Raw genomic sequence first — 18736 nt, forward strand, 5'->3', positions numbered from 1 at the left:
GGATCCCACGTTGGGGACTGCGCTACCAGGGGGACCTTCGGGTCCTACCTGACGTAAGCCCCGGTCGTTGAGGAGGGATCCTGCCCCATTCTCGATTTCTACGGGAATCGAGAGGACCACCAGCCGATATCGTTTGACGAATTCGGTGGGGGTTTCGCAGACTGCTTAGAATTCTACGGAATTTTCTAGCGCATTCAGAGTGTTAGAGTTTCTTACGATCTCCAAACACTTAGGCGAGACCACGGTCAAAGTGAGCGAGACGAGAATCCCCGATATGTTACACGATAATCGGGAACCTCGCCTATGCTCGAATTCCTAGAATTTCTAGCATTAGGAAGAAGACTGCTGCTGAAAGAAGACTATCTCACAGTAGGCGACCAACCTGGAATAGAGAAGAACGGACGGGAATATCCAGTTTGGCTGGAACTATCGCTTAGTATTCTGTTCAACCATTGAAGCTTTCCTTGAGGAAGACTTCTCCTTCACTCTCTTTAATAGAGAACGAAGGTGGTCGATCTCCAATCCTTATTTTGTTTTCTTGAATGAAAGAATTTAGGATGGAGATCGTTGTTCAGAATCCTACAAATATACTATATTAACCTCTGCGACATGATTCTGCTAAGCAGTTGAATGGTCCGAGGGGTAGGCGCATATCCTGGTTATTCTACGGATTGCGACTTAGACGAAAAGTATTCTAATTGAACTGCAACCCGGGTTGCCTGCAACCCGGGTTGCCTGCAACCTCCCAGGAGTTTCCAGTTTCAATTTTATATACTTATGGTGTTGTCACAACAACGCCATTTAAAGCTTTTTTCTATATTTCCGAAATTCGTTTCGCTTAAATATAATTGCTCGAGCATATCTTTTTATGCTCGGTGGTTCTAGCCGAACGCATTCCTTCGTGGAAAGGATTACTTGGCAACTCAGGATGACGAGTCAGCGACAGCTACTGCGTATTGAATTGCCCGAGGCATTTCAGTATCAGCTGCCGCTTTGAGATAGACGGTTGTTTATGTCTTTCTCACCTGCTTTGATTGAATAACAACCGTATCTCTGCCCAACAATCACGGACTTAAGTCTCTGATTAACGGGGATTCTCGCATACATGAATGACCATCTACTGCTGAGAAACGCTAGTATTCATCGTCTTCGGTATTGCGAGAATTTTAAACAGAGATATCTATTCGACTCTCATCTTTCGTTTACCGCACGGTAACAGAATTCTGTAATAGTCTCTTGCTGCATCGTATCCCGATAATGCGGATGATTTTTGCGGAATCTGAGTTTGTTCCTCAAAATATCTTGTATTCGGAGGTGTACAATTGTTCATTTGTTCACCCCCGGATTAGCAGATGTATTGAAAGACATCGCCTACTCCCACACCTGCCAGCTCTACTTCCAACGTTCAGCCCATGAGAAGCAGTTCTTCAAGCGGCTCTCCCCTGTGTTTTTCATTACTGAAGAACGCCCCGCTTTCATTGCACAACGGACAGCAATGAAATGGCGGTTAGCGTTTTCAGTCATTTGTAAGCACAGGTTTAGAATCTTGAGATTCCTTCTCTCGATTCAGCTGGAAGACGTAGGTTTGCATTCATTGCCTACCTTCGTCTTCAACGTCACATAGTGTTGTTTCTCCTTAAGCTGAGATTCAACGTCTATGAGATTTTCTTGCCATCAGGGACCTCGGTCTTTTGAAGGCAATTGACTTTCGCCTTTTGAGCTTATGCATTAAGAGAATCATCGCCGCGCCGTCCGGCATCGGTGACTAACAAATATTTTATTTGTTTGGTCTCTCAGCATAACTCTTTAAAGGGCGAAGGTCACGTGACTTAACCCGGATGCTTGGACAACTTGCCTCTACTGATTCCGAACCAGTCAGTCGGCAGCTGTCAGAGCGCCCGAGTCAGTTACGAACTATGCTGTGGACTTAGTTCGGTTGTTCCAGAGCAATCATTACTTCGTCTTAATAGCTTGTCAGTATGAGTACTGTACATAACCAAAGTCGAGAAGAGGGATAGGTCATACGACTATTCCCTTCTTTTCGTCTTAGGTAACTGCATGACTTCTCTTGAGAAGTCAAGCACACAAAGGGATGGGGATTTGTGACGCTCGATTTCGTACCGATCTTCGTAGCGAAGACTCAGAACCCTTCGGTAACTGACGATTTGGTTCGAGTCCTTTACAATACCCTCCCTAATGGACTTCACCGCCTCCGATACGAAGGCTATGCTGCTTTGTCCTGTGAAGGTGCGACGGAGCTTGTCTGAAGAAACTCGACACCCAGGATTTGAGTGTGGACGCCTCTTCATCATTCTCTCGCGTTCCGCAAGAACTTCTCCGTGGCGCAGGTAATGAAGGCAGGCGCCTGGTCCAACCGGACCGCATGCACCTCCTTCTACCTTCAGGATATTGCCCACAGTTCCTTGGATCTTTTTGTTTTTCCTTGGGAACCGTGGTGGTTGCTCAACACGTTGTGTAGTTAACCCAGACCCTCGCAGGCTGAACAGCATCGAGTCCTGGTGTGACCGTAAGATGGATGAGGAATGAGAGTGTGACTGGTCTCTCTTCCCATCTTTTTCTTCCCTCTACCTTTGGGTAGAGGGACACGGTCGTCACCCTGCTGGGTAAGGACGAGATGCAGGTGAGCTACTCAATAGAGCACCATCCTATCCCTTTCAGTAGGGATAGGAGTAAATATCCACCACTTCCTCCAACAAGGGGGAGGAAGTGGATGCCAAATTGAGACAAACCCATCATTTTATGATTGTCTCTTGCAACAGGAACAAGTTCTTGCTTGCTGGTACGAAGAGATACGCTTGCCTCTCTCTTAGTACTTGGCCCAGAGGTCTGACCATTGATCCTGCGGTGCACACCCCGATCAATCGGACAGAGGTTTGGATCCCTCCCTTGCTCTTACGACCAGGGAGGCACTCCAGGGTTGGACGAACACCAGTCTGTTCACCAAAAAGACTCAGATTCCTCCCACCAAGAAGTGAGTCTTCCTATTGTTAAAGGACCGAGGGTTTGTATTACGTATCGGAACAAATGACAATTTGTCGAAAATTGCATTTTTCCTAACTATACAAACCTGAGGTCCTTTACATATAGTCCCACCTCATGCCACCCCTCACTCTGCAACTTTTTGCATGGGCCTAAAGCAAAAGTGATTCTTCACCTCTCGGGCGCGCGGGCGCGCGCACGATCGGACAAGCAGTTAACTACCGTTCTCCCCTTGTTCGAAGCTTACGACCGTCCCAGCTGCCGCCAGCTGCCGCTAGTTACCTTCCTATTGTTAAAGGACCTCAGGTTTGTATAGTTAGGAAAAATGCAATTTTCGACAAATTGTCATTTTTCCTAACTATATAAACCTGAGGTCCTTTACATATAGGCCCACCTTATGCCACCCCTCATTCTGTTCTTGGGCCTAAAGCAAAGTGGAATGTTTACATCCAGTCGTTTTAAGTAGAAATTTTGAGACCATCGTGGCGGTAAGTTAAGCACTGCACATGGCGAGACCTTTGTTAACCTCTGTTTAATTGGAAACTTGTAATTTAGGAGAAAAAACTTATTTCGAAAGGAGAGTAAAATCGTGGTGTGTTAACTGGATGGGCCACAATTCTTGATTGATGCTCATTGGAGGTCATGTCGCTGCCCAGTTATTTACCCCAGCCATGCAATTAAACTTAGGTAGGCAGCATTAGGCTAAGGATTTCGGGTTGTTTCGGCTGTAAGCACCCCTCTAGGTTTGTCACCTTCCAGTTTATGTGCAAAATAGGTGCTGGGGGTATTATATTATGTTATGTAACTTCCAATGTTGTTTTGGCCGTAAGATGTTTCAGCCTTTTGCAAGTTTAGATGTTATGGCCAAAACGACCAGGACCAGTGTTAATTAAGATAGCTACTAGGCCTAAACTTGCGGTTGTGCTCATCTAGTTGCTATCTTAATAGTTAGGAGTATGTATTGAAGTAATATATGTACCTAGTATTGTATTATGAAAATTTTCTAAATTTCAGGTCATGGGAGCCTTCTACAATCAAGATGGAGATGCCCTTGGGGTAAGTGTTCTGTTACTGTATATTACTTTATATTTTTTATTTATATTTACAGTATATTTTTTTATTAATTTATTATTTCCAGTAGTATTATTTCCAGTAGCTCTCAACTCATCAGAGTTCTTTATTTCTCTGCTACATTATTTTGATTGATTTTTACTAGGCTTCCTTTTTAGAAGTTATGCAATTTGTTGATAAATCTTTAATTAAATGATGTGTAAACTACAGCCAAGCCTTGGTTAGTTACTGTTGATTGTGGTATGTTTTGAATGTTCAAGTTTAGGCTATATCACAGAGTCTTTGTTACTTAAACCATAAGACCCCCCCGCATCAGATAACTGATAAGTTTAGCTATTGTCCTAATTATGATATCCCTCTCACTCTTCAAGTTTTAACCATTTTTTCTAATGCCAACTATTTTTTTTTTTTTACATTTAGCACAATGTAAATGTAATTTACCCCTTTTTGTGTCTCCAAAATTTGCTTGATTGTTTTACTCATTACTTGGGCCACTGTGAAAACAATTGTTGTAACTTGTTATTGGTTTGTTAGCCTGACTGAATACTTGTATAATAATCATTAACTACTACTATGAGATAAAATTGATGAATTGATTATGAGTAAAAGGGAACAATCCCATTCCCCTAGAAAGGAATACACATTGATACACATTTGATACAAATTATGAATCATTTTATGATACCTTTGTGCCTTTTTTGCTGTTTGCAATTTTGTATCTATGATTGTGTTTCTTTGTTTGCAATTATGTACATTCTTTGTATCTGTGATGAAAGAGATAAGGTGTCACCATATGTTACTGAGTAAGACACCTTTCCATTTCCATGAAGACACCTTTCCATTTCCATGAGTTTACAGGAATTGTTAATTGTATTTTTTTGTAAATGTGACTTACCCAGTAATTATATTGCTAAGAGTTTCTACTCAATGGCAGCCTAAATTCAAATTTCATGGGTAGCACTTTGATGGCTCAGTGTAGGATAGTACAGTGCCGTCCCCCAACAGCAACACTAGAAACGACTTAGTTAATCATTTCATTATAGCACCAGATTTCGGTAGTGTTACAACCACCGGAATGCTTTCATAGTCTTCGAGCAGGATGAGTCTTGTCATTTGTTTATTTTGTACAGATTATCATCAAGCCAGGTACGTGCGGTATCTGGGAATAATAATGGCCTTATAAATAGTTCTTGAATGTATCACTATTCAAGTAGATCAAATAATTTTGCATTTAGTAGTATATCTTTTTACTTACGAGGCTTAGGTTGTGTGTAAATCATTGGTTAATAATTGCCATAAGTAATCTTGATGTTATGTCATCCCTTTAGGTCAAACTTCCGGTAAATAGTTACTATAGGGTAATCCTTTTGCACTTGTGATTGTTCACCAGACATAGGCTATTCTCAAGCCAACGGTAGATGATTACCTTAAAGCATGCAATCCCCCGTTAATGATTACTACCTTTTAAGTAATTCTTGATTGCTTTTGGGATATTGTTTACTGATCATAGGCTAGTCACAAACTGCTGGTATATATAATTACCTTTAAGGTAATTTGTGAATGTTAAGACCTTCTTTTAGGCCAAATGTTTGCAATTAGGCCAACACCTTTTGTTTTGTTTACCATACCTGCGATACTCATCACTTTTCTTTGCAAAGACAAAGTGTGGAGGTTGAATTGTAGTAAGGAGAGAATGGTGTTATTGTTTGGCTACGGGAGGCCATAGGTGGATATGTTCCCGTCAGTCAGGTATTCATTAACTATCAGGTTTTTGCTTCGGCATTACTACTTTGGTACGTTACAGAGAGGGCTGCCATGGCTTTGGCGTATGGAGGTATTTTCTTGATGTGATACAGTTGTGAATGTTCGATCCTAACCTCCAGCTTGCTTGGTGGACTGGAGCTCAGGCCACTCTAGTCAATAAGAGGGGTGCATAATCAGTTATTGAATTCAATTACTTTGAATTTCTGATAATTCTACTAATTTTTTCTTTTTCAGTAACCACTTATTTGTAAACACCTGTTTTTTCTTTTATATATGAGGGGGATTTGCTTTGACACCTAATATGTAAACTACTTTTTTGTACATGAACTTTTCTGTAAGATTCCTGACAGAATTTCAAATCTCGCAGCACACGCGACAGGTAGGTCAGGTGGTCTACCCTTCCCGCCGCTGGGAGGCGGGTGTATGAACCAATCCCGTTTTCTAATCAGATTTTCTCTGTCGCTGGGACCGGCAACAACTGTTGTGGGTTCCTCCTGATAGTTGATTTCGCTCTCGCTTGCCTGGGATCTTTTTTGGACGGAATTTTGGTGACGTACTGGATCTTTTTGGCTTGGCATACGCTTTTTTGTGGACTGTTTTCATACAATCAACTTACCTATCAGATATATACTTAGCTAAGACTTCGTCGTCCCCGACAGAAATTCAAATTTCGCGCCACTCGCTACAGGTAGGTCAGGTGATCTACCGGCCTGCCCTGGGTGGCAGGACTAGGAACCATTCCCGTTTTCTATCATATTTTCTCTGTCGCCGGTGGTATCAACATTGTTGTTACTACCTCCTGACTGGAATTCGCTTTTCAAGGCAATTGATCATCTTTATTGGACTTTTTGGTGATGTACCTGGATCGTTGTTTTGGCATTCGCTACCGTGGACTGGATTTGGACTTGCTTTTGATTTTTCTACTAGAATGTCTGATTCAAGTGTTAGTGTGAGAGTGTGTGTGAATGTAGGCTGCAAGGTGAGGATACCGAAGGCTTCGGTTGATCCTCACACTGTATGTCGTAAGTGTAGAGGGTTTGATTGTTCTTTGGCTAACACCTGTCATGAGTGTGAAAGGTTGAATGCTAATGAATGGAAGACTCGAACTTCTTAACTTGGAAGAAGGTTAGAGAGGGAATAGATTTAGACCAGGCTGCACAAAAGGGTGTGAGTACAAGGCCTATTGAGCCTTTTCCTGAGTCTAACTCTCCTTTAAATAATGTATTTGATTCTCCCTCTGTATCTGAACCCTCACAGGCTTTGCATTCAGATTCGGCTTCTGAAATTGCCGATCTGAAGGCTACTCTTCATAAGATGAGGACCAAAATGGCGGCCATGCAAGGTAAGGGAAGTGATAGTGACATGCTGAGTGAAGTGAGTGCCCCCAGTGTTGTGGAGGGGGGCGTCTGACCCGTCTCTGCCGATGCTCCAGGCCTAGAACCTCTTCCAAGCTCCCATACCCCAGCGGAGAAGGAAAGTCGAAAGCCTTACGGAGGTCGTGGAGAATCCCCACCGGTCAGGCGTCCCTTCAACAGGCTCTGTTTCGCAACAGACTGCTCAGGACCGCTTCAAGAGGAGCGTCCTGCGAGAGTGTTTCTCTTCATCCGGTTCTCCTTTACCTAAACGAGGGTGGAAGGACTCGGACCTTTCTAGGCCACTGAAAAGGCATTGGAAAGAACCCGCTTTTGACTCGAGCCCGGAACGCTTCTCTGATGAAGCCCCCTCATCGATCAAGAAGGCAAAGATGGTCTCGACGTCTCCACGTTCTGAATTAGAGGATCGTACACCTTCGAGGTCTCCTTCTTCTCCCATTGAAGAGGACCCCGCTGGAAAGTAGCTTCGATAAGAGGATCCTTTTAGCTGTGCAAGAGCAGTTAGCCTCTTTAGTCGGAGTACTTTCAAGAGATCCTCCTCGCAGAAAGGACGTTAAGCTCCCTGTTAAGAAGTCTCGTCTCCTTTCTCCTGCCAGGCGCGAGACTCCAGCCAGACGTGAGGCCTCTTCTTCCAGGCACGAAGCGTCAGCCAAGCGAGGCACCAGACAGACAAGAAAGGTCTTACAGGTGCGAGCAACCTTCCAGGCACAAACAGCCTACCAGGCGTGAGAAACCAACCAGGCATGAAGAGCCTTCCAGGCGCGAGGCGCCAGACAAGGATCCAGACAGGCGCGAGACACCAGCCAGGCGCGAGACGCCGCGAGGCATGCAGTCCAGCCAGGCGCGAGACGCCAGCCAGGCATGAAGAGTCAGCCAGGCGCGAGGTGCCAGCCAGGCGCGAGGCGCCAGCCAAGCGCGAGGAGCCAGCCAAGCGCGAAGAGCCAGCCAGGCGCAAGGCACCAGCCAAGCGCGAGGCGCCAGCCAAGCGTGAGGAGCCAGCCAAGCGTGAGGAGCCAGCCAGACGCGAGACGTCAACCAGGCGCGAAGCGCCAACTCGACTTAAGAGAGACTCTGTGCATTCTCTTAGTCCCTCTCCTAGTAGGAGTTTGTCTCCCACAAAGAGAGAGGTTTGGGAAGATCCTCCTGAATTTAAGGCGGATTCTCCTCCCGGTATGGACGACGATTCGGAAGACGAGGCTTGTGGTAGAGAGGGTTTCTCAAACTATAAAGTACTGACAGCCCTTCTTTTGCAAGAGTATGGGAATGCGCTAACTCCTGCTGCTCCTCCTTCTCCTCGATCGCTGTTTTCAAGTTCGAAGGTGCCTAAGTCTTCGTCGGTTCTGAAGATGAGACCTTCCATCTCTATGAAGAGGGCTCTCCAGTCTCTTAACAACTGGATGAATACGAAGAAGGATCTTGTCAGAACTACCTTCTGTATGCCCCCGGCGAGACTTTCTGGCAAAAGAGGTATATGGTACCGAACTGGGGAGAATATGGGCCTTTCTCTCCCAGCCTCGGCTGAAGCAGATTTTTCGACTTTAGTTGATGCCTCACGTAGACATGGATTGAACTCGGCTCGTGTGACTTGGGGTATTTCTGAGATAGATCATCTCCTCAAGGGACTCTTCCATGTATTAGAAGTCTTCAATTTCCTGGACTGGTCCCTTGGGGTGATGTCCAAGAAGGCCCATGACTCGGAAGGTCTAGACCCTGAAGTCCTGCTTTGTATCTTGTCATGCATTGACAAGGCAGTGCAAGACGGCTCGGGAGAAGTCTCCTCCCTCTTTGGAGCGGGACTCCTGAAGAAAAGGACTGTGTTCAGTGCCTTCCTAACCAAGGCTGTTTCCCACTCTCAGAGAACAGCCCTGGTTTACGCTCCCATGTCGGACTTTTTGTTTCCTTCTCAGTTAGTGAAGGACATTTCTCGCTCACTAACTGAGAAGGCGACGCAAGATCTTCTCCTTCAGTCTTCAAGGAAGAAGAGACCTCCGGTAGTGGTTGACAAGAAAGGACCGAGTACATCGCTTCAGCCCTTTCGAGGAGGCCCTCCCTCCAGAGCTCCCTCAAAAAGGAGAGGCCCTGAGAGGAGAGGTAGATCTGCTTTCCGTCCCTTTAAGAAAGGAAAATGAGACGGCGAGCCTCCAAACACCAGTAGGTGCCAGGCTACTCGGATTTGCAGAGGCCTGGACACTCATCAACACGGACGCCTTTTCACTGTCTGTAATCAGGAAGGGATATCTTATCCCCTTCCAGGACAGTCCTCCCCTAATGACTATTCCGCGGGAACTGTCAGCCAGATACAGGGACCCTGTACTGACATCTCTTCGTCTAATGGTGAATCAAATGTGGGACAAAAGAGCGATAGAATTAGTGCTGGATCAAAACTCCCCGGGGTTTTACAATCGTCTTTTTCTGGTTGCAAAAGCCTCGGGGGCCTGGAGACCAGTACTAGATGTCAGCGCTCTGAACAAGTTTGTTCAGAAGGAGAAGTTCTCTATGGAGACTTCGGCCTCAGTCCTTGCGGCTTTGCGACAAGGAGATTGGATGGTGTCTCTGGATCTCCAGGACGCCTATTTTCACGTCCCGATTCACCCTTCTTCGAAGAAGTACTTCCGTTTCATGACGGGGGGAAGGATCTTTCAGTTCAGGCCCTTGTGTTTCGGCCTGTCCACAGCTCCTCAGGTCTTCACAAGCCTGATGAAGAATGTGGCGAGGTTTCTTCACCTCAAAGGCGTAAATATCTCTCTGTATCTGGACGAACTGGCTCATCAAGGCCAGATCAGAGAGACAGTGTTTTGGAGGACCTTAATCTTTGACCCCGAAATCTGATAAGAGTCGTTTGGGACTACTTCGTGAACCTCGAGAAGTCCGCAGGCTGATCCCCAGAACAGAACTTAGTCTATCTGGGATTCAGATGGATTCTCGGGGTCGTTAGTATTTCCTTCGCAAGAGAGACTCGCGATGGGGGCTTGGACGAAAGTCTCTCTCTTCTTAGGTTAAAAGAAACGGACTTTCGGCGAGGGAGAATGGTTTTTAAGCCTTCTAGGGACCCTTTCCTCGCTCGAACAACTGTTCTTTCCTCTAGGAAGAGACTTCATCTTCGTTCCTTTTCAGTCTTATTCTAAGGAGATGAAACCCCACTTGGAATGGTGGTTGTCCCCTTTGAAAGAGAACAAGGGAATCTCTCTGGAGGTTCCGAACCCAAGCCGAGTGTTGTATTCCGACGCATCGGAGATGGGTTGGGGAGCAACGCTAGGAGCGAGAGAAGTGTCAGGCACCTGGAAGGCAGCTCAGGTGTCCTGGCACATAAATTGCAAAGAACTTTTAGCAGTACACTTGGCTCTAAAGTTCTTCGAACCGTTTGTGACGAACAGTGTAGTCCAAGTGAACGTGGACAACACTACCACTCTTTCCTACATTCAGAAACAAGGAGGGACACACTCCTTTTTCCTTTACGAAATAGCAAGAGATCTGCTACTTTGGGCCTCCCAGAGGAACATGTCCCTTCTAACGAGATTTGTTCAGGGAACAAGGAACGTCAGGGCAGACAGGCTGAGCAGGAGAAGCCAGGTCCTTCACACAGAGTGGACCCTCCACTGAGAAGTGTGTCAAAGTGTCTGGTCCCTTTGGGGCACTCCTCATGTGGACCTATTCGCCACATTCCTCTCCAAAAGACTGGAAGTCTTTAGCTCAGTGGTAGAAGACCCCAGAGCTCTCGTTGTCGACGCCTTCCTGCTAGATTGGTCTCATGTAGACGTATACGCTTTCCCCCCTTTCAAGATTCTGGGATAAGTACTGAAGAAGTTCGTAGCGTCGAACGGAACAAGGATGACCCTGATAGCCCCCTTTTGGCCAGCACAGGATTGGTTCACAGAGGTGGTGGAGTGGACAGTAGACTTCCCCAGATCCCTTCCAAGAAGGATAGATCTTCTCAGACAGCCACACTTCGAGAGGTATCATCAAAACCTCCCCACTCTCGCTCTGACTTCCTTTCGACTATCGAAAGACTTGTCAGAGCGAGAGGGTTTGCTCGCAAGGCTGCAAGCGCTATCGCTAGAGCCCGCAGAGCTTCCACTAGACGAGTCTATCAGTCTAAGTGGGAAGTTTTTAGAAGGTGGTGTAAGTCGAAGAAGTTGTCCTCCTCCAGTACCTCTGTGACCGAAATCGCTGATTTCCTTTTGTTCCTGAGAGAGGACTCTCACTTGTCTGTATCTACAATAAAAGGATACAGAAGCATGCTGTCGGCAGTCTTCAGAAATAGAGGCCTAGAGCTTGCTGATAATAAGGATCTACATGACCTTATAAGATCTTTTGAGACTACAAAGTCTAGAGAACCAGCTCCTCCTAGCTGGAACCTTGATGTGGTCCTCAAGTTCCTTTCATCTGAGAGATTCGAGCCTCCTCATCTAGCTTCGTTTCAAGATGTAACAAGGAAATGCTTGTTTCTCTTATCACTAGCTACAGCCAAAAGAATTAGTGAGCTTCATGCCCTAGAAGATGAAGTGGGATTCAACAGAGACTTGGCCATCTGCTCGTTTAGAACACTATTTCTAGCCAAAAACGAAAACCCCTCGAATCCCTGGCCCAAGAGATTTGAGGTTAAAGGCTTATCGAGTCTCGTCGGTAGAGAAGCAGAAAGGTCTCTTTGCCCTGTAAGAGCGCTAAAATTCTACTTACAGAGGAAGAAACAAATAGGAGGCTCTAGACAAGGTCTTTGGTGCTCGATTAAAGACCCCACAAGACCTATGTCAAAAAGAATGCGCTAGCTTTCTTTGTAAGAAGCGTCATTACAGATGCTCACAAGATCTGTCCTGACGACTCTTTTCGACTCTTAAGAGTGAAAGATCATGAGGTAAGAGCAGTGGCGACGTCTCTCGCTTTTCAAAAGAATATGTCGCTAAAGAAAATCCTTGAAGCGGCATATTGGAGGTGCAACTCTGTATTTGCTTCTCACTACCTGAAAGACGTTCGCGTGACCTACGAGAAATGTTTTTCTCTGGGTCCATTCGTGTCTGCGGATACGATCCTGGGTACGGGAGCTAACACCAATCCTTAACTTTGTGCATACCTTCTACTAGATATGTTCTAGATTTTCTGCTGACAAAGAGGGGCTCGATGCCGCACTGGCGGCCAGTCACTGTTGTTCAGTAAGGAACTCTTGTGATATCTTTTGAGAGGAGTATGATAAAAATGAAAAAAAAATTTTATGTATATGCGTATTGTGTTTTTCGAGATTAGGTTGTTGTGAAGAGTTTGGGGATAACTCAGAACAATCTTTTATACTAACATGGTGGTTAGGATCAGGTGGTCGGGATTGGTTATGTGCTCCTTCATAAGGTGTATTGTCATATAAGTGGTTCAGTACCCATTGACAAAGTCCTTTCAGGCTCTGCCGAGTAAGCGGATTATACCCCATCGGCAGACCCACAAGAACTCTTGGCCATAGATCACATATCTCGCCTAAAGTTTTCTTGAGGTGATCGCCAGACTCCAGGGCCAACAGCCACGAAGTCTACCACCTATCAGGTAGGAACCAAGGTTTTTCTTTTATACCTACAACATATGTTGTTTACCTGTCTATTCCATATTAGCTGTCTCTTACCCTCCACCAAAGGGTGCCAATCAGCTAAGTATATATCTGACAGGTAAGTTGATTGTATGAAAATGATATTGTTATGATACAATAAAGTTTCATACATACTTACCTGGCAGATATATACGATTAATGGCCCACCCAGCCTCCCCGCAGGAGACAGGTGGAAGAGAGAAAATATGATAGAAAACGGGAATGGTTCCTAGTCCTGCCACCCAGGGCAGGCCGGTAGATCACCTGACCTACCTGTAGCGAGTGGCGCGAAATTTGAATTTCTGTCAGGGACGACGGAGTCTTAGCTAAGTATATATCTGCCAGGTAAGTATGTATGAAACTTTATTGTATCATAACAATATCATTTTTCAAAAAATCACAGGGTGCTTAGTTTTCAAGATTAAGAGTTCATTTTTGGCTCCTTTTTTTGTCATTGCCTGAAGTTTAGTATGCAACCATCAGAAATGAAAAAAAATATCATTATCATATATAAATAATGCGATATATGATAGAGCGAAAACAAAATTTCGTATATAATTGTATTCAAATCGCGCTGTGAGCAAAACGGTTAAAGCTAACGAGTTAATTTTTTTTCGTTGTATTGTACACTAAATTGCGATCATTTTGGTACACAACACATTGTAAAACGATCAAAGCAACACAGAGAAAATATTATCACAAAATGATGCATGAATTCGTAATGCGCGGACGTAAAAAAATGTTTTTTTCAAAACTTCACCATAAATCTAAATATTGTTATAGAGACTTCCAATTTGTTTCAAAATGAAGATAAATGATTGAATATTACTATACTGTAAGAGTTTTAGCTTACAATTGCAGTTTTCAACTATTTCGGATGTGTTAAAGTTGACCGAATGTCTAATTCTTTTTATATATTTTTTTATATACGTATGCAAAATTACGAAAATGAGAAAAGCTACAACCTTCAATTATTTTTTTGTTGTATTTTGCATGAAATTGCACACATTTTCATATATAAAACTCTATGAAACGCCTAATATGAAACAGAGCTAATATTACGAGAATGCGATGTATACACATTTCAGAGATTTGCGGTGGAGAATCTGCGACCGGAGGGAAAGAAAGTTTTTTTTTTAAATTCACCATAAATCTAAATATTGTGCTAGAGACTTCAAATTTGTTTCAAAATGAAGATAAATGACTGAATTAAATGGAACTGAACTGAATTTACTATACTGTAAGAGTTTTTAGCTTACAATTGCATTTTTTCGACCCATTTCGGTAGACAAATTTGAAGCCCAAACGTGTTTGGTTTTTTTCTATTTTATCATTGATTTCTATGCAAAAAATATTTAAAAAATGAGAACAAAGCTACAACCTGTTTAATTATCTTTGTTGTATTCTACAAATGAAATTCCCGCACATTTTCATAATATAAAACTTTATGTTTTTTTTTTTTCACCGCTAAATTTTAAAATGGGCAACAACAATACGACAATCAGACAAAAAAATTTCTGATTTTTTTCGGAAGAGTAACTGCGCGGACGTAAGGAAAATTTTTTTTTTCATAAATTCACCATAAATCGAAATATTGTGCTAAAGACTTCTAATTTGTTGCAAAATAAAGGTAAATGCTTGAATATTACTAGAATGTAAGAGTTTTAGCTTAAAAGTCCGTATTTCGACCAATTCAGTAGAGTAAAAGTTGACCGAAGGTTGAAATGTTGGCACTTATCGTTATTTATATGAAAATATTTCAAAACTGATAAAAGCTACAACCATGGATTGTTTGTTGTTGTATTCTACATTAAATTGCGCACATTTCCATATATAAAACTTTATGTAACGGCTAATTTAAAATGGTGCAAACATTACGACAATTGGACGCGGAAGAGTTACCGCGTGGACGTAAGGAAAAAGTTTTTTTCATAAATTCACCATAAACCAAAATATTGTGCTAGAGACTTCCAATTTATTGCAAAATAAAGGTAAATGATTGAATATTACTCGAATATAAGAGTTTTAGCTTACAATTGCGTTTTTCGACCATTTCGGTAGTCAAAGTTGACTGAAGGTTGAAATTTTGGCACTTATCGTTATTTATATAAAAATATTTCAAAACTGATTGAAGCTATAACCATGAGTTGTTTTTAGTTGTATTCTACATGAAATTGCACACATTTTCATATATAATACTCCATGCAACAGCTAATATAAAATGGTGCAAAAATTATGTCAAAGTGACGAAATAATTTCTGAGATGTGTCGCTGATGTTTTTTAGTGCGAGAAGAAAGAAATTCGTGCTTGCGCGCCTGGGTAACGATTGTTAACAAAACAACGCCTTGATCCGTGAGCTCCCAGCATCCCTCAAGGCGCGTGATTCAAAAGTTTTCGCCTCGTAGGCCTATAAGTATTTTTCCGCTAATTTTTAAAAAAACTTTTTATATCGACGTACCATACCTCTAATTGGCACCCAACAGACAATTTATGTCAACGTATAATACGTCCAATTGGCGTTTAAGGGTTAACATGCAGGTTCTTGAGCATATCTTTAGCACACTCAATAGTTCTAGCCAAACGCATTCCTACTTGGAATGTACTACCAGGCAACTCAGCCTATGGAGTCATGTGAGGGGCAGAATTCTGCCTTGTCACTAAGATTCTGTTCGTCTTGGTATTGTTTCTCCTCTGGCGAGAGTTAGCTACTAATTTGAATCTCGGCCCAGCCATCACAGACTTAGTTCTTTGCTTGGCTCGAAATTCTTGCGTATGGTTTATGTGGCGTGCTCCACATTTGCCATTGTGAGAATTACCAGACAGAGATATATCTCATCATCTTTTTCTTTACCTCAGGGTATAACAGAATTCTGCAGTCTTCTACTCTGTTGCATTGTTCCGTAGACAACTGCGATGATTAAGAATGATTTTCATACAATCAACTTACCTGTCAGATATATACATAGCTAAGACTCCGTCGTCCCCGACAGAAATTCAAATTTCGCGCCACTCGCTACAGGTAGGTCAGGTGATCTACCGGCCTGCCCTGGGTGGCAGGACTAGGAACCATTCCCGTTTTCTATCATATTTTTTCTGTCGCCGGTGGTATCAACATCGTTGCTGCTACCTCCTGACTGGAATTCGCTTTTCTAGACAATTGATCATCTTTTTGTTGGACTTTTGGTGACGTACCTGGATCGTTGTTTTGGCATTTGCTACTGTGGACTGGATTTGGACTTGCTTTTGATTTTTCTTCAAGAATGTCTGATTCAAGTGGTTGTGTGAGAGTGTGTGTGAATGTAGGCTGCAAGGTGAGGATACTGAAGGCTTCGGTTGATCCTCACACTGTATGCCGCAAATGTAGAGGTTTTGACTGTTCTATTTCTAACACCTGTCATGAATGTGAGAGGTTGAATGTTGAGGAATGGAAGACTCTAACTTCTTACTTGAAGAAGTTAGAGAGGGATAGAGTCAGAAGGGCTGCATCTAAGGGTGCGGGTAGTACAAGGCCTATTGAGCCTTTTAATGATTCTAACTCTTCTTTAAACTATGCATTTGATTCTAATTCTGTATCAGGGCCCTCCCTGGTTTAAATTTCAATTCGGCCGTCGGAAATTGCTGATCTGAAAGCTACACTTCATAGGATGAAATCCAAAATGGCTGCCATGAAAGGTAAGGATTGTGAAAGTGATTATTTTAGTGAAGTTAGAGTGCCCCCAGTGTTTGTGGAGGGGCGTCTGACCGTCTCTGCGACGCTCCCAGGCCTAGACCTCTTTCAAGCTCTTAAGCCCAGAGGAGAAGAAAAGTCGAAAGCCGTACGGAGGTTGTGGAGAATTCCCCCCGGTCAGGCGTCCCTTCAGCAGGCTCTGTAGTTAGACAGACTGCTCAGGACCGCTATAGGAAAAGCGTCCTCAGAGAGTGCTTCTCTTCGTCCGCCGCTCCCTCTCCTAAACGAGGGCTGGGGAAGGATTCGGACCTTTCCAGGCCCCTGAAAAGGCACTGGAAAGAACCTATGTTGGATTCAAGCCCCGAACGCTTTTCGGAAGAAGCGCCTCCCTTGATCAAGAAAGCTAAGAGGGTTTTGACGTTTCCTGGCTGGACAAAACTCCTTCGAGGTCTCCCTCTCCCGTTGAAGAAGACGCCGGAGAAAGCTTCCAAGAGGATTATTTTGGCATGTACAAGTAACAGTTATCCGCCTTGGTAGGAGTTCCTTTCGAAGGATCCTCCTCGTAGAAAAGACGTGAGGCTTCCTGTCAAGAAGTCTCGTCTTCCTTCTCCCGCCAGGAGTGAGTGGGCTCCTGTGGGACGTGAGGCCGTTTGAGATCTCATTCCGATAGAGACTTCCCATACAACGAATATGGAAGCGCCAGACAAGCGTGGGAGGCCCAGTTCAAGGCCGAGGTTCTTCCAGACGAGAAGCGTTCTTATAGGATTCAAGCGCCAGATAAGCCGCGAAGCAACTTTTCAGGCATGCGCGAGGATTTAGCCCAGACGTGTGATACGTCTGCCAAGCCAGCAGCGTCAGCCGAGCGCAGAGGGATCGCAGCCAGGTCGCGAGGATTCAGACCAGGCGCGAGGCGCCAGACAAGCGTCATCCATACAAGGATATAGCGCCAGAAAAGGCGCGAGGCGTCAGCCAGGCACGAGGTTTTCAGAGAGGTGCGAGGCGCCAGCCAAGCACGAGGAGCTAACCAGGCGCGAGACGTCTGATTTGTTTCATAGGGGCTCTGTACATGCTCTTACCCCTCTCCAATTAGGAGTTTGTCTCCCGCAGAGAGAGTAATTGGGCAGGAAGACCCAGAACGAGAATTGAATTCTCCTTCTGATCCTATCTTGGAAGAGGACTCAGAAGACGAGACTCACGGCAGAGAAGGGCTGTCTAACTATAAAGTTTTGACAGCTCTCCTTCTTCAGGAATACGGAGATGCCTTGACCCCTGCCGCTCCTCCTCCTCCTCGCTCACTTTTTTTCATGCTCCAAGACGCCGAAGTCATCGGCTTTTCTGAAAGATGAGGCCGACGATTTCTATGAAGAGAGCTCTTCAGTCTCTGGATAGCTGGATGCTAACCAAAAAGGAGCTAGTTAGAACGGTGTTCTGCATGCCTCCCGCTAGACTTATGGGCAAGAGAGGTATTTGGTACCAGACTGGGGAGAATATGGGGCTCACTCTCCCAGCTTCGGCTGAAGAAAACTGACTTTTCCAGTCTGGTAGACGCATCCAGGAGACATAGCCTTCATACGGCTAGAATAACTTGGGGTCTTTCGGAGTTGGATCATCTCCTCAAGGAACTTTTTCATATTTTGGAAGTCTTCAACTTCCTGGATTGGTCTCTTGGGGTGATGGCCAAGAAGGCCCATGCCTCGGAAGGACTCGATCCTGACGTACTCCTTGCGATCTTGTCGTGCATTGGACAAGGCGGTACAGGACGGCTCAAGGGGAAGTCTCTTCTTTATTTGGAGCCGGTCTCTTGAAGAAGAGATCTGTTTTAGCGCTTTTCTGACGAAAGCAGTTTTTCGCATTCGCAAAGGGCAGCTTTGTTATTCGCTCCCAGGTCTGACTTTCTGTTCCCTTCGCAGTTGGTGAGGGACATTTCCCGTTCGCTGACGGAGAAAGCGACACAGGATCTTCTCCTTCAATCGTCCAGGAAAAAGAGACCAGTGATGGTGGGAGACAAGAAAGGTGTTACTACGCCTCTGCAGCCCTTTCGAGGAGGTCCTCCCTCTAGAGCTCCCTCTAAAAGGAAAGGAGGACTGAGAAGAGAGGTAGAGCTTCTTTCCGTCCCTTTAAAAGGGGAAAGTGAAGTGACGCTCCTCCAAACACCAGTAGGTGCTGGCTCCGGGGATTTGCGGAAGCCTGGACTCTCATAGATACAGACGCTTGGTCAATGGTCTGTTCTACAGAAAGGATACCTCATTCCTTTCCTGGACAATCCTCCCCTGACGTCAACTCCGCGGGAATTG

At 44.4% G+C, this 18736-nt stretch overlaps 1 protein-coding gene across 1 annotated transcript in view; it reads left to right on the forward strand.

The window, feature by feature from the left end:
* Positions 1 to 18736, forward strand: part of LOC135224494 (PCI domain-containing protein 2-like) — a 112175-nt gene that overhangs the window by 1488 nt on the left and 91951 nt on the right. Inside the window, exon 2 of the mRNA XM_064263505.1 lies at positions 4015 to 4056. Coding sequence (XP_064119575.1) covers positions 4015 to 4056 — 42 coding nt within the window. The remainder of the gene's footprint in view (positions 1 to 4014; positions 4057 to 18736) is intronic.

The sequence above is a fragment of the Macrobrachium nipponense genome, chromosome 12 (genome assembly GCF_015104395.2).
Source record: "Macrobrachium nipponense isolate FS-2020 chromosome 12, ASM1510439v2, whole genome shotgun sequence".
In the NCBI taxonomy this organism is placed as follows: domain Eukaryota; kingdom Metazoa; phylum Arthropoda; class Malacostraca; order Decapoda; family Palaemonidae; genus Macrobrachium; species Macrobrachium nipponense.